Here is a 21194-nt window from a genome sequence, read left to right on the forward strand (position 1 = left end):
CTATGAAGTGAAGCATTGTGTTATGACAAACCCAAACAATGAGATGCATGTGTCCCTCTTAGAGGTCAATCAAATCACCAGCAAACCATCGGCAGGACCGACGCCACACGCAACATGCCGGTGATTTATTTCTCATGCCGACTAGAAATGACGAGCCCCTGAAACGTGCACACATGCACACACCCCTCGGTCGTCAAATCGGGGTGCGAATACTTACGGCGCTCTCGGAAACGTCCGTTTCAGCAGCCACCCCGGGCCCCACTTCCTCGTCATAGGCGGTGGTAGGTTTAGAGGGGGCGGGGCCATACTCATCATATGCCCCATAATCATACAACCTGTTGTCAAGCTCTCCCAAGTCATACTCCTTTAGGTCATCATATTCCTTCAAGTCATATCCTTCCACACCAGTGTCCGCATTTTCTGTCCTTTCTGGGACAACGGCGGGCTCCGGGGCAACGGGAGGGGCTTCGGTGACATAATCACCGACAACATCCTCATCCACAGCCTTGGGTTGTTACAAAAGCGTAGAAGAAGGAAGCAATGGCCAGCAGAATGTTAGTTGAGCAAATTTTGTACTTTTTTTATTTTTTTTTTTAGTCAAAGCAAGTATTTTTAAATAAATTGGTATCATTAGCAATGGTAACACCTTGAGTATTAAAAAATAATAGTAGAATTATAGCCAACCTTTTAGATTTCAAAATACTATTGAATACAAAAGGTGTTGTCATTATAGCTTCAAATACAGTCAAGAGTGTTAATACATAAACATCGTGACAGAATGAATACTAATTCAGCTTTCTTTTGTTCCTTATCAAAAAATTTGCTGATACGGAAACAATGAAAAGCCGGTATAAACTGTCATTTCGCAAGCTCAGTCATTCAGGATTGTGGCCAAATTTACAAATGTGTATGTTACAGCTAAACCGCAATCACTTGGCACAATCATTTTCTTTCATTCACACTTGTAGATGAAATTTTGGTGAGCAACCAAAAGAATGTGATCACACAGGTTTAGCTGGCGCTAATCCATGTAGCCAAATGAGAGATTTGAAGGCGCCTGTGTCATCACATCGACATCGTCAAACGCTGCGGTAGGTAAAGCAAGTTGATAGCTGGCTGTGGGGAAAGCTTTGGTTTTTGTTGATCGCATTTCTGAGCAGAACGCGCAAAAACCAAGCTTCTTCGATGGTGGCGAACGGAGCGTATGTTGTCCGGCCAATAAAGTCATTCAGATTTCCATTGGACTTTATCAAGCTCATTTTTTTAAGAAAATAGATGTCCAACCAGACAGCCTTTAAAGTCACGTAGTTTGAATAAAGATTTGAACACCAACTCACCAGAAATAAATGAGAGTTGGTTTAAATCTTTATATATATATATTTTTTTTTTTTTTAGGAACGCAACACATGCAATGGGCGCAACCCAAAAGACGCACCAATTTCACTGAAATTATTGTGTCTTTCCATACCAGATACCTCCATGGGCAAAGTCCTCCTGGACAACAATCCCTATTCCACTATTTCTAGAGTTTCAATTCAACGAGAATGAAGAAGAAAGTTACCTCGATGGGTCCGTGCGTGGCAAAGGGGGACTGAGTCTGAGAATCATCTACAGTTCCGTAGTCAAAGCCTGTATTGTAATCTCCTTCTACAATGTTTAGCTGAGGCATGTTGAAAAAAGGGGAAAGAAGAATAAAGCAAGGGTTAACACAAAGGTTTGAACCGGGGGGGTTATTTGCTCTAGGGGTCCTTTCCAAGATGACTACAGACTCTGCTACTGCTACACGGAAGAGGTTAGGGAGCTCGCGGGCGACCATCACAGATTTTCCCTTCAAAATCTCGATGGGTTTTGTGTCGTTTCTCATCTTGATCGTTTACCCTAAAACTGCCTCGGGGTCGCGCCGGCGCTGTGGCTTGGTAGCCAGGCATCTGTCGCTTCTTCTTAGCGGCAAACTTTTTAGCCGGGGATTTTTTGGCAGCCAAGAACTTTAACGGCTTGGCCTTAGTTTTACTAAGGGACTTTCTGGTCCTCTTCTTTTTCATGGAGACACTACGTTTGGTTCTCTGGAAGAGGGGGGCGGCGACAAAACAAACACCAAGACAAACATTCAAGAGTGGGAATGATTTCAAGGCACAATCTGTGGATGATGTGCAAATATTCTAGCCGAAAAGAACCCATGACAAAAACAACTTGGAATGATGCACACTATCAGGCAGATACTATCCAAAAATCACAGATTGTGCCTTTCATGAATCACAGAATCCAAGTTGGGACAGAAATATGATGCTCATTTAAATATTTGCTTTGCAGCAGCTCTTTAATGCTATTGCAGCACACTAAAATAGCCAGCGTGGTTCTGGCTGCCGATTGGTTTTTTTGTTTTTTTTTTAAACATTGAAAATGATGTGACCAATAGTTTTAAAGACATGCTGGAATGCAAAGATGGAATTCAGTCACAAAGATGTTTGACACGCTGAGTATGTTTACATGCACATTGACGAGTCGAGTTCAACTTAACATCAACTGGTCCAAAAAGAATGTCTTCAGTATGAATTTAACATTATTTGGGGTTTTGTCGCATACCAAACATGCGCTGGCTGAACTATTTATTACGTAACACCTGCACAAGCTAAGAAATCCAATAAAAGAGCTTCATAAGCCATTGTTTACTAAGAACATCAGTTTTGCTCGACACTGTATATTAATTAGGACACTCGACATATTTAAGCCATTAATCGGCAATTATGAATTTCATCTCAAGCTGCATATTTTTTAGAAATGTGGGAAAACGTGCAAATACGCTAACCTGAACTGAGGCATCAATCTAAGGCTGACTTTCTAAACACTAAACCACCGTGCGGTCTGAAATTCTGAAAATTAATTGGCTTTGAATTTGACTTTGCTTTATTGATAACATTTGATATTTATTTACAGGTCCGTGCACTTTGTAAGTACCAATTTCAATTCCAATCCATTGCATGGACGTTAAACTTTTATAATCATCATAATACTTATGATATAATGTTTTTGTGATACAATCTTGTGAGTTATTCTGTGATTCCTACGCTACGGTAATCAAACCGTATCAATCAAAACAAAAGCTTTATAAGCCGGAAACCATCTCAAACCTACCATGAGTCACTCAGTGAAATATCAATGTGCATATAAACATAACATTGAGATCCAGACAACACGAAAGACAAACCAAAGAAGGGATTGTAGACAAAGACAGACGACACATCGCTTTTCCTTCTTTCATTTACCTGCGGCTCAGAATACTCATCATCAGTAGGAACGATGTCAGTGGGTCCCTCAGCATAATCATAGAACTGAGAGTATTCTAAATCATCAGTAGTGTACTATAGATATTGACAAAGAGAGAGAAAGAGAGGGGAGTAATGTGTTAACATTAAGCAACAAGAAAGCAGAGTGAGAGGATGTTTGCATCAAACGCAATCACCACAAGCATGTTAAACAGGCCAGACCAAATAATTAAATTATTTGTATTATTCCAAAAAAATGGATAAAAACAGTCAGTATACGCATGTATATTTTGTTTGCATTTTGGATGGCAGAATGATATAGTAGCGGCTTGAATGTGGCGAGCAGATGAGCGGAATACGGAAACAAGCTCTTCTGGTATTAGCCTCCAAACATGCTAACAGATGGAATGTTTAAGAGCTCATAAACTGCAGGAAAACAAAAGCCAAACTTCAAAGTCCTATACCTCAGCTGCATTTTTTGAAGCGCATTGTCATGGAACGTTCTCATTGAAAGCACAGAATTACATGCTTCGGGCCATTTAAGGTCAACTTAATGCAGTTAACAGCAGTTAACATTTCATTTGAGACAATAAACATAAGTTATATTTCATTTGGCTTGATCTATGGGCAAACAATAATTCATTAGAGCAGCAGTTAAAGCTTTTTTTTTGGCATGTATGGTAAATTAAGTTTTCTCATGCATCCTTAAGTATATAAAAAACTTTTATATACTGTACTTATAGATGCATGGAGGAACAATGAATGATTAGACAAGAGTTAGGAATCCCTATAATCCGCTTTGAACCAAAATGGCTCCCTCCAATACAATCAAAAGATGAAGCTGACCCTCTCTTAACACTTTAAATACAGAGAGCCGCACAGGACGTACACGGTCCATGGAGGGGTTCTGTGCAGATCTGGAAACACCTTGAATCAGGTATAACCTATGCAACAGCATACTTGGACAGCTGGCTGAGGTCACGCTATGACATCACAGAGGAGTGAAATGCGGCGTAGGTGTGCACAGTTACAGTATCTAGTTCACTTATTTGTCGTCATGAATATGTACAGAATACGCTCTAATAAACAGCACCATCGTTTTTTTTAACACATTTGTATAGCACTGCATGAGGGTGATCTTTATGGTCTAAAATATGTCTTTACATATTTAAATGAAGTAAAAAAAATAACCAAGTCCCATCTACAGCATAGTAATAATTTATAATATAGTAATAAGCAAAAATAAAATTTTGTAATTGTTGGAAGTGACTCAGTGTGTGAATCCTGCAACGGTGAATGAAGCATGCTTAAAAGAAGTACGAAAACCAATTAGGGTGTTAAAAAAGTACTTTGCAGAACCTCTCCCACCCTCCCTGGTTGGCTGACCTCTTCCTGAGGCTGCTGGGCCTGCAGGGATTCGCCATGTGGGGTGTCACAGTCCGGGCTGTAATGTTCACAGTAGTCGTATGCTGCTTTGGAATCAGCAACAATCAGAAGTTGTTGAATGTCACCCTGTGGAAAACAGAGAAAAAAAAAATATCCTCAGGTTAGTTCATGTACGTGTTGATTTAGCGAATTATAGTAAAACACTTGGCAGACAAGACAAGACAAGGCTTCAGGCATGAATGACATTGAGATAGGTGATCTCGGGTCTCATCATGCCCATCGGCTCCCACGTCTTGGGTTGGGTGGTATAATTTAAAATTATAGGTGACATCTCTCCGGACTTTTACACTTATTACAGTATTAACAGAAGGCCTTGTGTCATAAAACAGATACACAGGCACACACACTTCTCCACTCACATTATACAAGGAGGAATTTGAGACTATCGGAAATAATTTTTTTATTCACAATGCAGTGGGTTTGACATAAGAAACTGTATTCTTTATATATATTTTATTTCTCCTCTTGGACAACTGGCGCAACTTGTAATATGATTCACACCAATACAGATAAGATGACACAATTCCTATGATATTGGTAAATACATAAAGTGTTTAAGATTACCGTCTCCTACCGTTGATATGCAAGTTCAGGAAGATAAACTGATTTCCTGAATGGTATAACTGTGCTAACGAGGGTTAGACCTGATGCCGGTAATTTAACAGGTGAGCACAGGGCAGTGGATCTGAGAGAGGGAGGTCTGCGCCGATGTGGAAGTAATCACAGTGGACTTAGGTCTTGGCCTGTCGATTCATTCCATTTTAAAGCACCACGCCATTCACAAAGAGTCCACCATCGTTTGTCAGAATGAGCGAAAATGACCGAGATGCAGGGAAATGCAGTTAAAGGTTTTGTCATAAGGGAGATGGCATGACTCCTTCTTGTGACTGACTCCAATTTTGTCTACATTATTCAGCAATGTGATTTTGTTGCCCTTTAAAAATATATTTACTCTTGCCTGCGCTACCACTTTGCACCAGCCTTTCAGTCACCTTTTTTTCAAGATGCAAATTCAGCCGGCGCAATTTGTCTCAGATTTGATAAACCACATTTTGTCGGCTAATTGAATCCAGTTGCAATACTCCTCTAAAAATCCTTAACACAAAATGTGCTGTCATTAAGTGTGTTCGGCAGTCGCAATACATGCACTTGCACCCGATTAGTAAATCAGCGGCCGCATTTGTTTGATTGAATAATCAAGTTTGCACCCGTTTTTGCACGTGCAAACGTTTAGTAAACGAGGCGCTTAGCGTCAATAGGCCAACTAAATGATTGGCTGTCAAACATGAGAGGAGAGAAGCAGGCTGTAACTTGTCAGAGAATGTGAGCATATATCCCCCCCCACTGCATGAAAATGTGATCTATGGATTCAGAACATGTACCTTCATCCAAACATCCATTTGCTAAGACTTGCAAAGCCGCTTGGAAATCTCTTTGTTCAACCATCCATCAACATCTCACACCGTTTTGGTTCAACAATCAAGATTCCTCCCTTGGCGCCTCTGAGTGAGTATAATGCTATTTTTAAAAGGATTTGATTCTTCAACGTATTCTGCTATTCAGGTATTGCTGGTCATTTCAACAATAAATTTATATAATTAATTTTCCAAATAGGAGATAAATACAAACAAAAAATCTTATTCCGCTTTATTAGATTATTAGAGTCAGTTAAATAACAGCAGTTTGCTTCATACGTTGAAGATAATAAAAGACGTATTGTGTAAAATGTTAAATATCTACAAGCAGGGGGGTGTTACATTATGCGTTTGCAATTAAGTTATTTTCTATTGTGATTTTATGTGCGCCATTCTCACGAAACCCTGCTGCACAAAATCAACTTTTTTTAGAAACATCAATTTGGTTTTCCCATGGGGTTGCCAAACTTCTGCTGGCTGATTGAAATTACCAACACCAGGTCTAACCCGCCTCCGTTTCATCCGATAAAAACTCATTTTGAAGTGCGTGTACTGTATGTGTTTGTGGAAACTGGACAGGAAAGGATAGATCAAGCTTTGGCCTGACTCAAGCTGACATGTATTACCTCATGTGTCACCCTAAGACCAACAGTGAATGCTTGAACCCGGCCTAGAGTCACTTCTAATTAGTCCACATCTGTGAGCCTCCCGTTTGCACACAAATACACCGCGGCAACATGGTGTTCAACCCTCAAACAAAATCATTTCAATTCAAAAAAGGACTATTTCACACAATTATATGTTCCACAAAGAAGTAACCGTATTTGTACGAAGGCGATCAGAAGGAGCAACGACCTTACACGCTCATTAAATCTACTTGCTTCTTGGAAACCCATTTGCCACACTGACCTTTCTTTCCAGGGAAAAATAACATTGTAGCCGTGCCATTTGGCAAAGACGAGCCAATTCACAAGATCAAGTACAGGCAAGTTAAAAACTGCCAACTCAGGAGGGGGAACACCAAGAGGAACCCAGAGGCAGACGGGCAGACAGGGATTTAGAAAGAGCAGCTGCCACGGCAAAAGATGTTTTGTGCAAGGGTAACACCTGGGGAGGGTTATGCCGAGGCTTCGGGTTCTGTCTCTTCCATGGTGGACTGCTGAGATAAAAGCCTTGGGGCAACTTGGAGTAAAGCCAGAACTCCTCACATATGCCCCTCCTGACTACAGCGTTGCAAAAACCAGCACAGAGACCATCCCATGGGGCTGTGTCGTTAATGACTGCAGTACAAGAGGTCAATTAGAAAAGGGAGGAAACAGGGTCTCGCTCTACAGCTGAGGCTTGTGAACCACATTTGCAACTCTTTATGAATAAACTGGAATTGTATAATGCAAAGTTGGAAAGGTTCACATTGAAGCTTGGAAGGCGTGTGAATATTATTATTATTTATTACATCGTTAAACGTGAAAGAGACATATAAATTGAAATATAGCTCTGATTCGCATATATCGCATATAATCACTCTAGAAGTATTGATCATCCCTGGCTAAATGAAAACACAAGAATTCGTCATGTCGGCGCTTTGACGTACATCTGCCTCGGCTCCATTAAACGTCAGTCAAGGGCAACCTTGCTTTTGTCCGAGCCTGGCCAGCTATAATTAGACATTCCCGTACAATTAGCTAACCTCCTTGAGAGGTCAACACAGATACTCGCACACACACGGGCACACACACAAGTCAGCCTTGGTCACTGAAATTCATCAAAAAAAAAAAATCGACGAGAGCAAGGATCAGTATGTTCTAACCAGGAAAAAAAAAAAAAAAAGAAGGAACAGTCAGGTATGTATAATGTCACCCTTGCATGAATAGGTGGTCTCATTGCTGTGGCACGGTGGGAGGCCTCAAGGTGGGGGGGGGGGGGGGGGGAGAGAGAGGGGTGAGGGAGGAGGGGGAGGTGGCGGGAAGGGTAGAATACACAGGGAGGGGAGGAGATGAGGAAGTGATGGGGGGGGGGGGAATGAAAGAGATCCATTCATCTGAAGCAGATTCCTTTCCAAAGGTGGTCACCTCAAACCTGGGCCAGATATGGCATGAATAGACGTCTATGAAAAGTACAGGTCAGTTTGCAAAAAAAAAAAAATGAGGCCAGTTTCAAATATGAGAGTTAATACCTGCAATACTTATATCATTTGATGTACAGTACAAACAAAGGAGTTCCTTACAGAAGATGCTAAAGAATTATTTTATTTTGGGGCCCAATCCTTGCGACGAACAAAAATAGTTTGAGCAAACAGCTTTCACTGTTTATTTTCTCATTGTAAGCGTGTGTATGCTTAAGACTTTGGTATTTCCTTCCCCCTTTACATCCCAGCATGCAATGGGCCCTGTGGATTTGCGCAGAGAGCAGGGACAGAGAACAGACAGGAAACCTGTTCCAAAAACCACACAGCAAAGACCCTGTGAGCGGACTTACGGCTCCTATTTTCAGTGCGTCCACTTTGTCAGACTTTGACTGCGCATACTGTTTCATTCAGATGCTGCCCTTCGGGGGCCATCTCAGAAAGGTAATCAAAGCTGACGGGATATGACAGTTATCTGTTTATCAAAAACAGGGTTTTGAATAAATTGCGCTCAGATCGCCTTTATTGATTGGGAAAGAAGCACTTTGGGTTCCAATGAGGAGGTATCGCGAAGTTGGAAGCATTTCTTTCAAAAATCCGAATATAATGGCTGTCCATAAACTCTCGCACGCAAACATAGCCTCTGTGTGACCTTTCCTTCCCACCAGAGATGACCAAGGGTGTCATTTCCATTATTTGATTGGTCATCACTCTTCTATCCTCACAAACCCTCAAAAGAATTACCAAGACTGCGACAGCCTATTTAACCATAAAAAGCACTTACATACTGTACAAAATACCGACGGGATTTATGCTAGCTGCTGTGTACAGTAGAACTTTAGCTTTAGCGTGCAAGTGTTCCAACGACAGTTTTCTCAAGGCCCAAATACAGCATTACACTTTACCAATAAGTGTGAATTTCATTTTATTAAACATGTCAATTAAAAACAATAATAGTGTTTTAACGTGCTTCTTTACTTTACAGTCACCGACATGACTGCCCACTATTAGCGCTAGCTAACTGAAGATGCAAGTCTTCTCTCAGGGAAGTCATAAAATAATTACACAACATCAATTATCATTTTGAATTCATCTTTTCTAACACAGTGATTTCTAGTATGTCATCAGCACAATCGGCAAATGTAAGATACTTATTATTCAAGGAATAGCAACATTAGCTAATCACTTCATCCAATTTCCTTCAAAGTGACATAAAAATACTAAACAAAACCAAGATGCATAGTGGACACCTTTAAAAATTCTCCAGAAATCAGGTGTTTTAATGTATTGAGAAGAATGAACTAAAACTTTTAAAATCCCACGTCAGCATCACAAAAAAGCAAAAAAAAAGCTAACACGAATACAGTTCTGGCCAGCCAGATATATAATCCACTACAATATCATACATTCAAAAGGAACTTTCTCCACCATTCCAGCACATATATTGTCAAACTGCCATCTAGCAGAAATACGTATGATAACTACCAACCGGCTACCGTATTGAAGTGAGATTAAAACAATTCACCTGTACCACATCTAAATGACAAACCAGTTCATGTAAATCGAACGATGAACGCAAAGCACCGAGAACGTTACCTGGAAAAATTCCTCATCAAGGATTCTGGTGCCAAAGACGGTAATGCCATTGCTGCTGATGGATGTCTGGTCACTCCTGAGGAGAGGCTTGGTGATTTTCTTCTTGCAGTCCACAATGATGGTGACCGTCTTTTTCTCCACGCTTATAGCAACACGATGCCACCTGTTCAAAAGCAAAATATGGACGATCAATATGAGAATACCTCAAAGCCATTGCGCTCTCATTCAATCGAGAAAAATCTTTTATGATGGTACGGAACGTGTCGGGATGTAACGGGGCTAACTGGGGTCGCACGTGAGTATGACACCTTCCTTCCACTTTTGGACCGTTTACCAGTGCGCTTAAGAGCTATTGCATACCAGGCAGCAGTGGACCACATTCTTGCCCCCACACTTTGGCCCTGTTTAACACAGGATTACACTCATTAAACTCCAAACTTAATCCTCCTTCTGGGTTACTCGGCATGACAGACATGGTGAACATTGTGGAAAGTGTGTGTCAGAATCCAGGAAGACCTGCCTCACCAGAGCAGGAGGCAGACAGTCAAAACATTGTTCTGAGGTGGAAGATGAGACTTGGCACCAATGAAATCTTAAACTGGAGTACACAAGGCATTAATCGCAGATACAATATCTGACCATGTATCACTTTAGTTCCTCTCGTAAAATCTTGGACTGGCAATGTTCATTTCACGTATACATTCCACAAAAGAGTTGAGAGGAAAATAAACTCTCTCCAGGTTTAGCTGTGCAGCCGGAAGGATTACCTGTCACATTATACGCTAGAAAAGGGAAGGCTCACTTCACTGGGTTGGAATCAACTGTGAGAAACTTGCTTGGAATGGAAATAAATGTCCACTAACACAAACGTTTTTTTTTTTTAATTCAGAACAACAGATTTACGAGCATTAAATGACTTGGTGGGGGGGATGGCGAGTGCTGTCACAAATGAGGATCATTTTCGACCGATAACGCCTAATTAGGAAGTGGGCGAGAATGTCCGTGTCACTGTTTCCAAAAGTCTGCCTTTCCGAGCCAGTTGTACTAATATCTCATTTTTCAAACCGAGACAAGCCAAGCGGTGTTTCAACAATTCTCCATAAAATATCCTGAAAATGTATTAATTTCTCACCAGCCTTTTTGTTTATTTATTCCCTCTTATCCCTGCACAAGAGTTCATGTCAGCTAAGGCAAAGCTCTTTGTGAGAACTCGAGGATTTCTGAACCCGGGGAGCATATAATCAGTTTTATGCTAAAAGGTTATAAGCACTGTTCCTAGTTGGGTGAGGTAATCCAAGAGGTAAAAAAGGGGAGTGGGTGGCGTGGGGTGGGGGGTTTTGCACTGCCTTCTCCAGCACTCCCTCTAAAATAACAGAGGCAGTGAGTTCATGGATGAGGTCAGGTTGCCCACTGCAGTCCCTGCTGTGCCCCTGTAATCCAGCGTCCCTCGCCTGTCGCTGTGCCCAAAACCCCCCGATGAGATGGATAATCCAGTGATGGGCACCTAGGGTGCATCAATGGGAAGACCTCCGTTGCTTTCTTGCTAGTATCCAAGAAGGGCAAAAAGCACCGGGGATCAGAAAGTATGTCAGATTTTTTTACATGACAATGCCTTGCGAAAATGGGATTATTTTTTTTTTTTATAGTGTACTTTTGGTAAAATCTTGAGCAGGCAGAAAAAAAAAATTCTCCAAACAATCAGGCCCGTAGTTGGTGCACTTTTTTGTCAGCGTGTATATGACAGTCCAATATATGCGAATGAAGACTTTTAAAAATGCCTTCCATGCAAAGGTAAAATTGATACTGCGTGAAATCCTTGATTGAATCGAAAATCAAGCCAAGTGAATTGTGAATCAAAAATCGAATCGAATCGGCCCCTTGTGTGAATGAAATTGACTATGGACATTTGAATCAATACCATGTCCTATGTCTAATACTGAAATATTCCAGCACTCCCTGCAAATTTTGACACTGACATTTTGTGCATGCTTATAGAAATGTTCAAGATTTGACATACTTTCCATCAGCAAGGTTCAGTGTTCGGAACAGAGGGTAGTCCTCCGGAGCTGGCTTGCCATTCTGATCCTCATACAGGAAGACAGGTGAGCGTCCCACTTCAATCCCCAGCTGCTGGACCCCCTGCTCATTGTAAATAGACAAAAGGAAGGACTGGAGGCCAGATTTGGGGCGCACTGTAGTCAGGATGGAGAAGTCCTCAGGGAAAGCACCTTCTGGAAAGGGAGAGATGTTGTTGTGGGTGCTGCGAGGAATCAGACCAATCGCTTAGTCGTTATGTTTCAGAAACGAACATTTGTTTCCTCCTTTTTTTAGTTTGGTTGTTTGAGGATTGTTTTTTGGGGTTTTTTGTGAGGACTTTAATTTATTTTTTGGTGTGTTTCTGATTTTTTAAAATTTTTTTTTTTTATTTATTTATTTATTTTATTATTTTTTTTACTGCACTTTGGTCCTCCAACACCATGAAAACCGTACAGTAGAAAACAGTGAGATGTTGAATGAGGAATTTGAGGGTAATGGTCATTTATTACATGAATGGCTTTCTTGAAGCAGTTGCAAAAGAACGATTGAAATGCAAAAAAAAAAACAAAGAACCTTGAAATGTTCTGAATTTGTAAACAAATTCTAAATATTGACAAAGGACCACAGCAAAATATAAATAATTAGGAGGAGACATTGACAGGCATCTTACCAGGGAATAGCTGCGAGGTGGGGGCACTGATCTGGACCTGCTTGCCAACTCTGTAAGCAGCGTCCGGCTTTGATGATCTTCGGCTTGTGCAAAATCCCGATGTTTTTGTCACTCCTTCTGGGTAATTTTGAAATTCTAATACTTTTAGTACATCCACTTGCTGTGCTGTTAAGGGAAGCAAATGAAACATCCGTTAGGTTTTACTATTGTTAGTATTGATTAAAACCACAATGTGAGTCTCTAATAAATTGAAAAATTAATCGGCAGAGAATCGTAAACCCACAAAGAGTCCCTCTGGGCTAATAACACAGATACGAACATAAACTTGCAAAATGTAATATATTTGCTGCACAAATGTTTCACAGACTCCAAAATACCCTGAAACGTCCCACTCCGGTTTTTCCAGGAAACATGCAAGGGCACCCGTGGGGCAAAATAAACAATGTGCCAACTGAGCCCCATTCTTGCACTAGTGTAGGTTTACCTGGATAAGAGTCTCCTCGAGTTTTCTATTCTCTTCCATCTGATGCCCAGCGCATAAAGGAGCACTGTGTGGCACAGTCATACCCACTGAGACCCACGTGAAAGAACCACGACCTCGCTTCTTCTTCAAAACCACATCACTGTGTAAACAAAGTTGCTCGATCAACCTGAATACAAACCGCTTTTGTGCGATTCAGTTTTTCTACTTGCCAATACAGAACTCAAAGAAACATGTAAAATCCATAAATGGAAGTCAGTAGCTGACCAAAAAAAATAAAAAGTAGAAACTGTCTTATAACTGTAGTACTGTACAGGGGGGGTTGCCCCCCCCCCCTTTTTTTGGTTGGCATGTGCAGGTTTAATCCCTGGCTCTATTTAACTGCCGAATACAAGGGGATCTTTGCTATTCTCTTCACAAAAGCATGTGGTTAGGGCACAAGTCCCCGTTTCAACGTGGATCTAATCCCGGTGTACAATATGACGGGTGCCGCCAGCACTTCTCAAAGAGCAGCGTGGGATCATGTGTAGTCAATGCACATTATCCTGATTTGAGATTTTTGCAGATTTGAGCACATGACTCAAATGGTTACTTTCTGTGCCTTTCACCCAGCCCGATGCAATACATTGTCGGACAAAGAGACCCGATCCAAATGTATGATTGAAAATGAGCTCCAACCACGTTCAAGCTAACAACGTCCCACGATTTATTTCATCGTCAAATTGTAGTGGTTCACTTTGATGATGTAATGGGAATACATGATTTTGAGTTTGCATCCTCACCCTTCTATAGAGGACAAAATATACAACCCCCCCAGCTCAAGGCAAAAGGAAGGATCTCATCACTGAAGATTGTAACTGAGGATGGAGCGTTTTGCTTACTTTGGAGAGTGAACTGAGGAAGTTATTGTGAGCTCCTGCAGAGTTGCCCTCTGTTCAAACACCAGCGCTCGCTTGATCCAGATGTGGCAATTTGGCAGGGCTACAAGCCTCACACTTTGGTGCGGAGAAAATGTCAATAATGGATAGCGACAGTATCAAGGTGTCACAATGAGTGCGCTGAAATTTTAAGAGTGCATCTGATGCACTGGAGTGAGTTTACAGAAGAGGGAGTTAGGGAGGGGCTAAGCAAATAGGGTCACATAGCGACCACCAGAGCTCAGGTGGCATATAAGGGTCGACTTTCCGAACAGGTTGGAAGGGAGAAACAAATGGCAAGATATCAGATATCTTCGTTGAGAAGGGGAGGGGTGATTTGACGGATTTGATATCGTGCACATTACAGGTGTAATCACCGCTATCAACATTCTCATCGCAGGAGCAACACGAAACACTTTCGATTGCTCCACTGTACATCTTTACACAAATTGGCGAGTAAATGAAGGAGGACCTTTTCACCTGAAGCTCCCTGAGACTCGAATAATATCTTCGACAGGAATGCCTCTATGTCACTCCTCACCCACTCTCCCTTTTACCTTCTGTAAATTTCCAAACCACCATAGAGATTGTTTAAACAAGACAGCTTTGTGCAGGTGTTATACTTCTACTTTTCCTTAAATTTCGCTTCATTGAACCACTTTTGTGGAATGGTCCATATTAACGTAACCATGTATGTCAACTTTTTTTAAATAAAATATTATTATTGCTCTTCCAGTGTTATTCAAAAGATCCAATCTTCCTGATTTTAGGTAACACCAGTAAATGTAAAACAAAGAGTTGATTAGCTGCTGATTCCCGCGTGAGCACATTATGTGCCGAAGACTCTGAAAATGCGAGCTTTGTCTTGTGGAATGCGCATCTGAACCTGCGCCCCGGGGGCTGAGAAAACGTGTCAGTACACTGCTAGATGGAGAGGGCACCCTGCGGAAACTGCTTCAACTGTCATGAAGACCTCCAAACGTCAAGAGCCCGGCCCATGACTTGTTGAAAGTTGGCAATCGATACAAAATTCTGTTCATTGCACACGTGTGGAGTCAATATCGAGTTCAAGAGCTAAACGAAAGGTAACCTAATTAATCACTTCTCCATAAATGCATAGAGAGCCAATGAGAATTCGGAACCCTGTGACTTACGGCTGTCACCTCAGCCTGTCTACATGGCCGCTCTTTGAAGACTTTGAAATCATAGGGAAGTGCAACAAGGACCATCATCAAATAACTGCTCACTACTTAGAGGGGAAGAATTCCCACACAGGACACGCATCGTCCAGCGGGCCGAGCGAAAAAGACATCTAAGTGCAAAGTGTATAGAGGAAGAAGAGCTGGGCACCAAGAAGAGGGTAGGGGGGGGGGGGGGAGCCAGCTCTTGGCCTTTAGTGTGGACCAGGCCAGTGTGGTGATAGGGTGACCCTGTCTGACCAATGAGTCCCCTGCAGACATTTTGGAGCTTAGTACTCCTATCATAACTGGTTGCACCATTAAAGCATTACTCCTTATGTCACACCTGCAGATTGATAGTAATTAGGATCATTAGACCGCAAAAATAAACACACTGCGTTGAATTAGCATCATGCTGCTCATCACCAACCAATCATGCATGACAAATGCGCACTAAACGACACTAGTTGCGATTTGATCAAGTGCTCCGTTTTTAAGTGTCAAGTTGATCAGCAACTTGCGCATTGTACATCCAAGTGCTTGAGGATGACTTTTAATTCGGTGAAGTGGACGTTCCAGCGTTAGGGGAGCGCTTTTCCATCCGTGGCCGTCCATAAATCCCAACCAACGACATGCGCAAAACTCAGCATTACGCATGCATCTATCTCCAAAGTGGCTTTTAAATGTAGCGCAACTTGCATGTCTCAGGTGTGATTCTCCTAAAATGCGCATTAAGCGCGCATGCAAACCCCCATTCTCAATCCTTTTGCCGGACTGCGATTCCTTTTTTTTTTTTAAGGCGCCAGTATTCTTACCTGCCGAGACACTGGTAGCCTGTAGAACCAGGGTTAACGTAACAAATGCAGCTACAGAGGAATCCATAAGCCACCTTTTCGTTTTCCACCTCGTGGACCACCTCTGCATCTCCATAGTCGTCAATTAAACTTTGGGGCGACTTCAAGGTGATTTCTAAGTGACGTCCCTTCCACAATCCCAAGTGATGATGGAAACTGTGCTACAAAGAAGCCATATGTGATGAGTTCGATGCCTCTTCTCTCAGCCACCACGAGGCCCCCCGATCCTCCTTGCCAGTGCCCAGCTTCCCAGTAAGGGTAGTCGGGCTTTAACCGAAGCGCACCGACTGCAGTCGCTACACTTGGTGAGTACACGGGGGCAGGAGGGCTGGGCAAAATCCACAAACCAGAGCTACATTTACAGAGGGGGGAATGACAAGGCAAGCAGTCCCCGATTAGCAAATCACGGGGCTGGAAATTCTCCTGTGGGTCCACCCATCAGCCTCACAGCGCGCCCCGGCTCTCGGCGCACGCAGTGCGTCTGAGGAAAGAGGAAAGACAAACATGGACGAAGTTGCCAAGGAGCTGTAAAAGTGAGCATCACCCTGACTAATAAATTCATTTCGAAAATATTGATTGATAGCTCTCCAAGTGATGCCATTATAATCAGAACAAGTATGAGAATGGATAAATTTATGTATTGGTTGTTGGCTGCTACATAATTTGGCGAAAATAATTTGCAGAATGTGCCAAATTAAATTAATTGTTTAAAAGACCACTGATATGGAAAGGATGTGTGAGTAAATGTTATTGTTTGACAGACGGGGAAGAGGGCGGGGTCACATGAAACTGGTACAGAAAGGAATAAAACAAATGTATGCCTAAAGAAGATGTAAGAAGTCTCATGCCAATTCTTTTCTAGCCCGCCAAGTCTGCATACATTGTCACACAATATTACAGAATACTAACCATCTATTCTACAGGCATTCAGATTGCTTGAATGTTAGGGAAGGGATGGCCCTGACTTGGCTCATAGTGAAAAGATGTTCAGTCATTTATGCCCCTGGGATGAAATATCTGGTCATAATAAAACTTTGTGTCATTTAATGAGTTAAGAATCCACAGTCCCCAATTTAATAGGCAACTGATGAAGATAATGAAAGCATTTTAGTCAGTGCCACATCACCACTGAATTGCGCTGGTTAATTAGTGTGTGGATCTGTGCCAAACACAAATATCCCCAAACCCCCCACTTCCCAGTGCAATCAAGTATGTGCCAATTATCAGAAGCAGACACGTTTAGCCTAAGCCAATCTTTGCATCCAATGGAGCTCAATGAACATTTTCTGACCTTTTGGATTTGACATTGTGTTAGTTCATCTGCCAATTGGCGCCCATTGCTTGAAAATGGCTCTGGATATTCACCCCTCCAAATTATGGGTGGAGAAATTAATTATGCTGTGTGTTACATTGTATTATGTTTAAAAAATAAGCCCTGTTGATGGGTAAATTACACACAACTTTCGTGGTTGTTTAATTTCACAATTTATCTTGTAAATAACAACCTTGTAAATGGCGAGAGTCTTGTGATATGTTAATTTCAACCCATTTATCAGAATGTGGTCACCTTAAGAGTGCACCTTTTGACCTGTGGGGTATTTAAAAATGCTAAACTTAAACAAGTTGCAAACATAAAAATAAAATCAAACTTATTTTCATTGAATTGTAAAAGGATGCTCGGTTGTTGTTGTTTTTTTTTTCCTTCGCCGTAGTGTTTTATAAATAGCCATATATTCAGAGTGTGTGTATCCTAAGACAAGCAGCTTCCACAGGCATGCTCAAGCCAGTCACCGGTCACTGTCTTGGACTGTTTACATACTGCCCATGGGAGAGTATAAAGAGCCCTTTCTCTGCTCTCACTCCAGTCCACAGTCTAGTAGCCGCAAGAGAAGGTTTGCTCATATTATATTTGTGCACATATTTCATAGGTCTTAATCCCTTAGACACCAGAGTTTTTTGGGGGGGTTTTTTTCAATAAAATATTATTGATCAATATTAATATTCAGGTTTAATATTTGTAAATGTGTACTGTACTGCAAATGTTGCTTGGTGCAATTTTGCTACTTCACATTATTATTATTATTATTTTTTTTTTTTACAAGTGTTATTTATTTATTTATTTTTCATTTTTCTTCAACTCGCAATGTGACAAAGTAGCGAGGAAGATAAAAAAAAAAAAATGCCTTACAAATTACAGGAATTTGGTTCTTTTACATTTAGGATTGAAAGAGGCAGCACAAAAAACATTAGCCTCTAGCACAGGATTTTAAGATGAGGTTTGACAGCTTTTTGTAATGAGAAGCAGCCTAATTTTGAAGCGGTCTAGCCGTCACACACGCAACAAGCTGTTTATTTGTCTCCCAAAAGCAGCAAATGTCCTACTGTGCGAGAACACTGCTGCTGGAACTCATTTTATAATGATGACTTCAGCTGATCATAGTAACTTTTAGATAGTAATGTTTCTATGGTAATAACGTGTCCTGTTCACAGAAGTGCTATGAGGCATGATGTGATTTGTGGGATCAGAAATGGGCAGTTTGATTGCGCCACATTTCTTTTCCCCTTCCTGTAATTTATTAGTAAAAAAAAAAAAAAAAAAAAATGGGGAAAATATAACATTTACAAAATTGGCATTGTGTTTGGTGTTCCAAAAAGAAGTGTCCTGACCTTAGAAATCGAATGGTTAGTCTTGGTCCTTTAATAAATAAATAATTAATAATGCAACCAATGTCTGATCTTCACCCTCTTTTTTTTTTTTTTTGGTGTGTTTTTTCAACTTTTGTGTCGTGGGGTCCATGCAGATGCTCGTTCTTTCTACCCTACGGTGGCTTACATGTGTATACATGAGTAAATTATGATTTAATGGGAGTTAGCAGCCTACTCAAGGTGAATACCCTCAGGCCCAGCTAATTTCACAGAGCTTAACTATCCTCATTTTTTAACGCATGTGGTAGCGTTTACTGTTGGACTCATTTATTATTTTTTTTAACCAGAGTCATTACTGTGCAAATCATCCGATGTTATCACTCTGTGGTGGAGGGTCCCCGGTGTATAAATCCGCAGGTAACATTCCTCGCATTCTGCCAAATCCTTGGATTGCCGGCCTACCTTCACCCTCGAAGGTCTCCTTCCACAGTGTGTGACACCTTGTTTGGTTCCTGCATCATACTTTTTTTTACGACTTTCGCATATTTGGCCAGGAAGAAGAGCAGGAAAAGTAAATGTGAACTGGTTTAAACTTGTCCTATCCGATCAGAGAGAACAGCAAAAGAGTGGTTCTCAAATTTGGTTTGATTGAATCCGTCCAGTCATAAAAGGCCTTTTCACACTGCACTTAGCAATTCATTGTGTATGTGCTGCTAGGACGCGACCACAAAATGACATTTTGCGCCACGTTTAGCAAAGCTCAAGGTGGGCGTTTGCCATGACAATGCTGCAGATTGAAAAAAAATGTTCAAGTCAGGGTTGGTGTCGCTACGACGTCAGAAAGCCAAGAGGAGAGAGCTTAGCTTGAGTGGCAACAATTGAGAGATGAACAATAGGTTGACATCGCCCTTTAAGCTGTGTACCAAGAATGACACTAAGCTAGTAGGGAGAAAGTGTTAGCGAATTTCATGTTTGCTAATATTTTGGACGACTTCTGGACTGAATTTACTGAGAATCCAAAATCCTGCAATCAAATGGGAATCAACAATTTCTCACATCTCCATTATTCTGCTTTAGCTTTGAACTCCTCCTTCCTCCTTCGTAGGACACGACTGAGCTTTTATTCCCTGCAGTGTTTCTGAGTCATTCTGTCTGGCAAAGAACACAAGCACAAACTTGCTTAAAGGGGAAGTGAATGCATAATAAAGCTTTTAACTTTTTTAGAATCCGACAATGCGATTGTAATGAAATGATGAATGTCAATATGGAACATCTGTAAGACAGACGAGGCTCGGATGCCCTCAAATGGGTTTTTTTCCCAGATATCTTTTCCATCTTATGGCGCCAATAAAGCTGGGTAACATTCCCACAAGCATGTAATACTGTAGTTCCGTTTCAACATGTCGGAGCGTTTTATATTTAGAAGTTGTCTGGGGTGATTTTTTTTTTTTCATTTAGTGTACTAGACCAAGACACAGTATAGCTCTGAAATTATATATATATATATATATATATATATATATATATATTTATTTATTTATTTATTTATTTTTAAATTATATTTTAGTCCTGTCTTCCCGGTTGTCATGCCTGCTTTTATTTTGGGAATAATTGTTTCCTCTCCTTTCACAAACTTTATTTCCTGCTCTTTGCTTTTAAATGTGAATTAAAAAAATGCTGAACATTAGAGAACTTGAATGTCAGAAAGGTCTCACTGATTCTTTCAACTGTACATTTGAGTTTCCTTTTGTTTTTGTCAATTAATCGCCTTTATATCCCTTTATCTATCTACATACTTCATCTGAAATACCATTTAACAGCTAAAAAAGTGACATCTTTATTGCTGAAAGACCCGACTACCCTTTTTTTTTTTTTTTTTTTGCAAACATATAGCCTCTTCAAACAATTATTGTCACTCGAATGCTTCCGCTTCACAACTGTTGGCGCTTGAGGATCACAGCTGCTGCGAGCGAGGAAAGAGGAGACTTGAGACCCAAGTAAGTACCTTTTGGCATTCCACACCAATCTGACACATCGACTTTGTCAAACACACACTGACATGCACAGGGTCAAGAAGACAGGCTGGGGAGAGGATGGGATGCGGCTGCCTCCTTGGAATGCATTTCTTTAGAAAGCGTTAAATCTGCCTCTCATTACATTTGAAGTCATACGGCATAATGAATATTCTGTTTACACCACAAACTATGTATTGATCAAATACGGATGTCTTGAGTTTCACATGAAAAAAAAAAAAAAGAAAATATGCTGCACTCAAAGCAAACCAGCTTCCTTCCAGGACAACAATTTCTCTGTCATATATTTGCAGATGATATGATGTATTCAGGACCTGAGAGTTTCCATGAAGGCTGCTGGAAATTCCCAACACATTCATTCGCCAAATAGTGAAAGGGTCCATTTAAAAGCTTGAAGGCTGGATACGAGTTGAGTTGACTGTCTAGGGCGAGTCGCCTTCCCTCTGTACACGCCAGAGGGATTTGAAACAGACTGCAGGGCCCTGTTGAAGGAGAAGGAGGAGATTCTCCGATACTATGAAAGACGACACATTTGC

The 21194-nt window shown here is 41.1% G+C and overlaps 1 protein-coding gene across 4 annotated transcripts in view; it reads right to left on the bottom strand.

Annotated features, from left to right (window-relative positions):
- Positions 1 to 16286, bottom strand: part of col11a1a (collagen, type XI, alpha 1a) — a 41846-nt gene extending 25560 nt beyond the window's left edge. The window contains exons 1-9 of one of the 4 annotated variants that reach the window (XM_088282747.1): positions 15941 to 16286; positions 12550 to 12714; positions 11860 to 12073; positions 9843 to 10005; positions 4650 to 4775; positions 3264 to 3359; positions 1878 to 2063; positions 1562 to 1660; positions 218 to 505 (exon numbers count right to left, since the gene is read on the bottom strand). In XM_088282747.1, the coding sequence (XP_088138873.1) occupies positions 218 to 505; positions 1562 to 1660; positions 1878 to 2063; positions 3264 to 3359; positions 4650 to 4775; positions 9843 to 10005; positions 11860 to 12073; positions 12550 to 12714; positions 15941 to 16055 (1452 nt within the window). In that variant the 5' untranslated portion in view covers positions 16056 to 16286. The remainder of the gene's footprint in view (positions 1 to 217; positions 506 to 1561; positions 1661 to 1877; positions 2064 to 3263; positions 3360 to 4649; positions 4776 to 9842; positions 10006 to 11859; positions 12074 to 12549; positions 12715 to 15940) is intronic. The other 3 variants (XM_088282744.1, XM_088282745.1, XM_088282746.1) reach the window with 3 other exon arrangements.
- Between the last annotated feature and the right edge of the window lie 4908 nt (positions 16287 to 21194).

The sequence above is a fragment of the Idiotropiscis lumnitzeri genome, chromosome 19 (assembly GCF_059441095.1).
Source record: "Idiotropiscis lumnitzeri isolate Australia: NSW breed Sydney's pygmy pipehorse chromosome 19, RoL_Ilum_1.0, whole genome shotgun sequence".
Classification (NCBI taxonomy): domain Eukaryota; kingdom Metazoa; phylum Chordata; class Actinopteri; order Syngnathiformes; family Syngnathidae; genus Idiotropiscis; species Idiotropiscis lumnitzeri.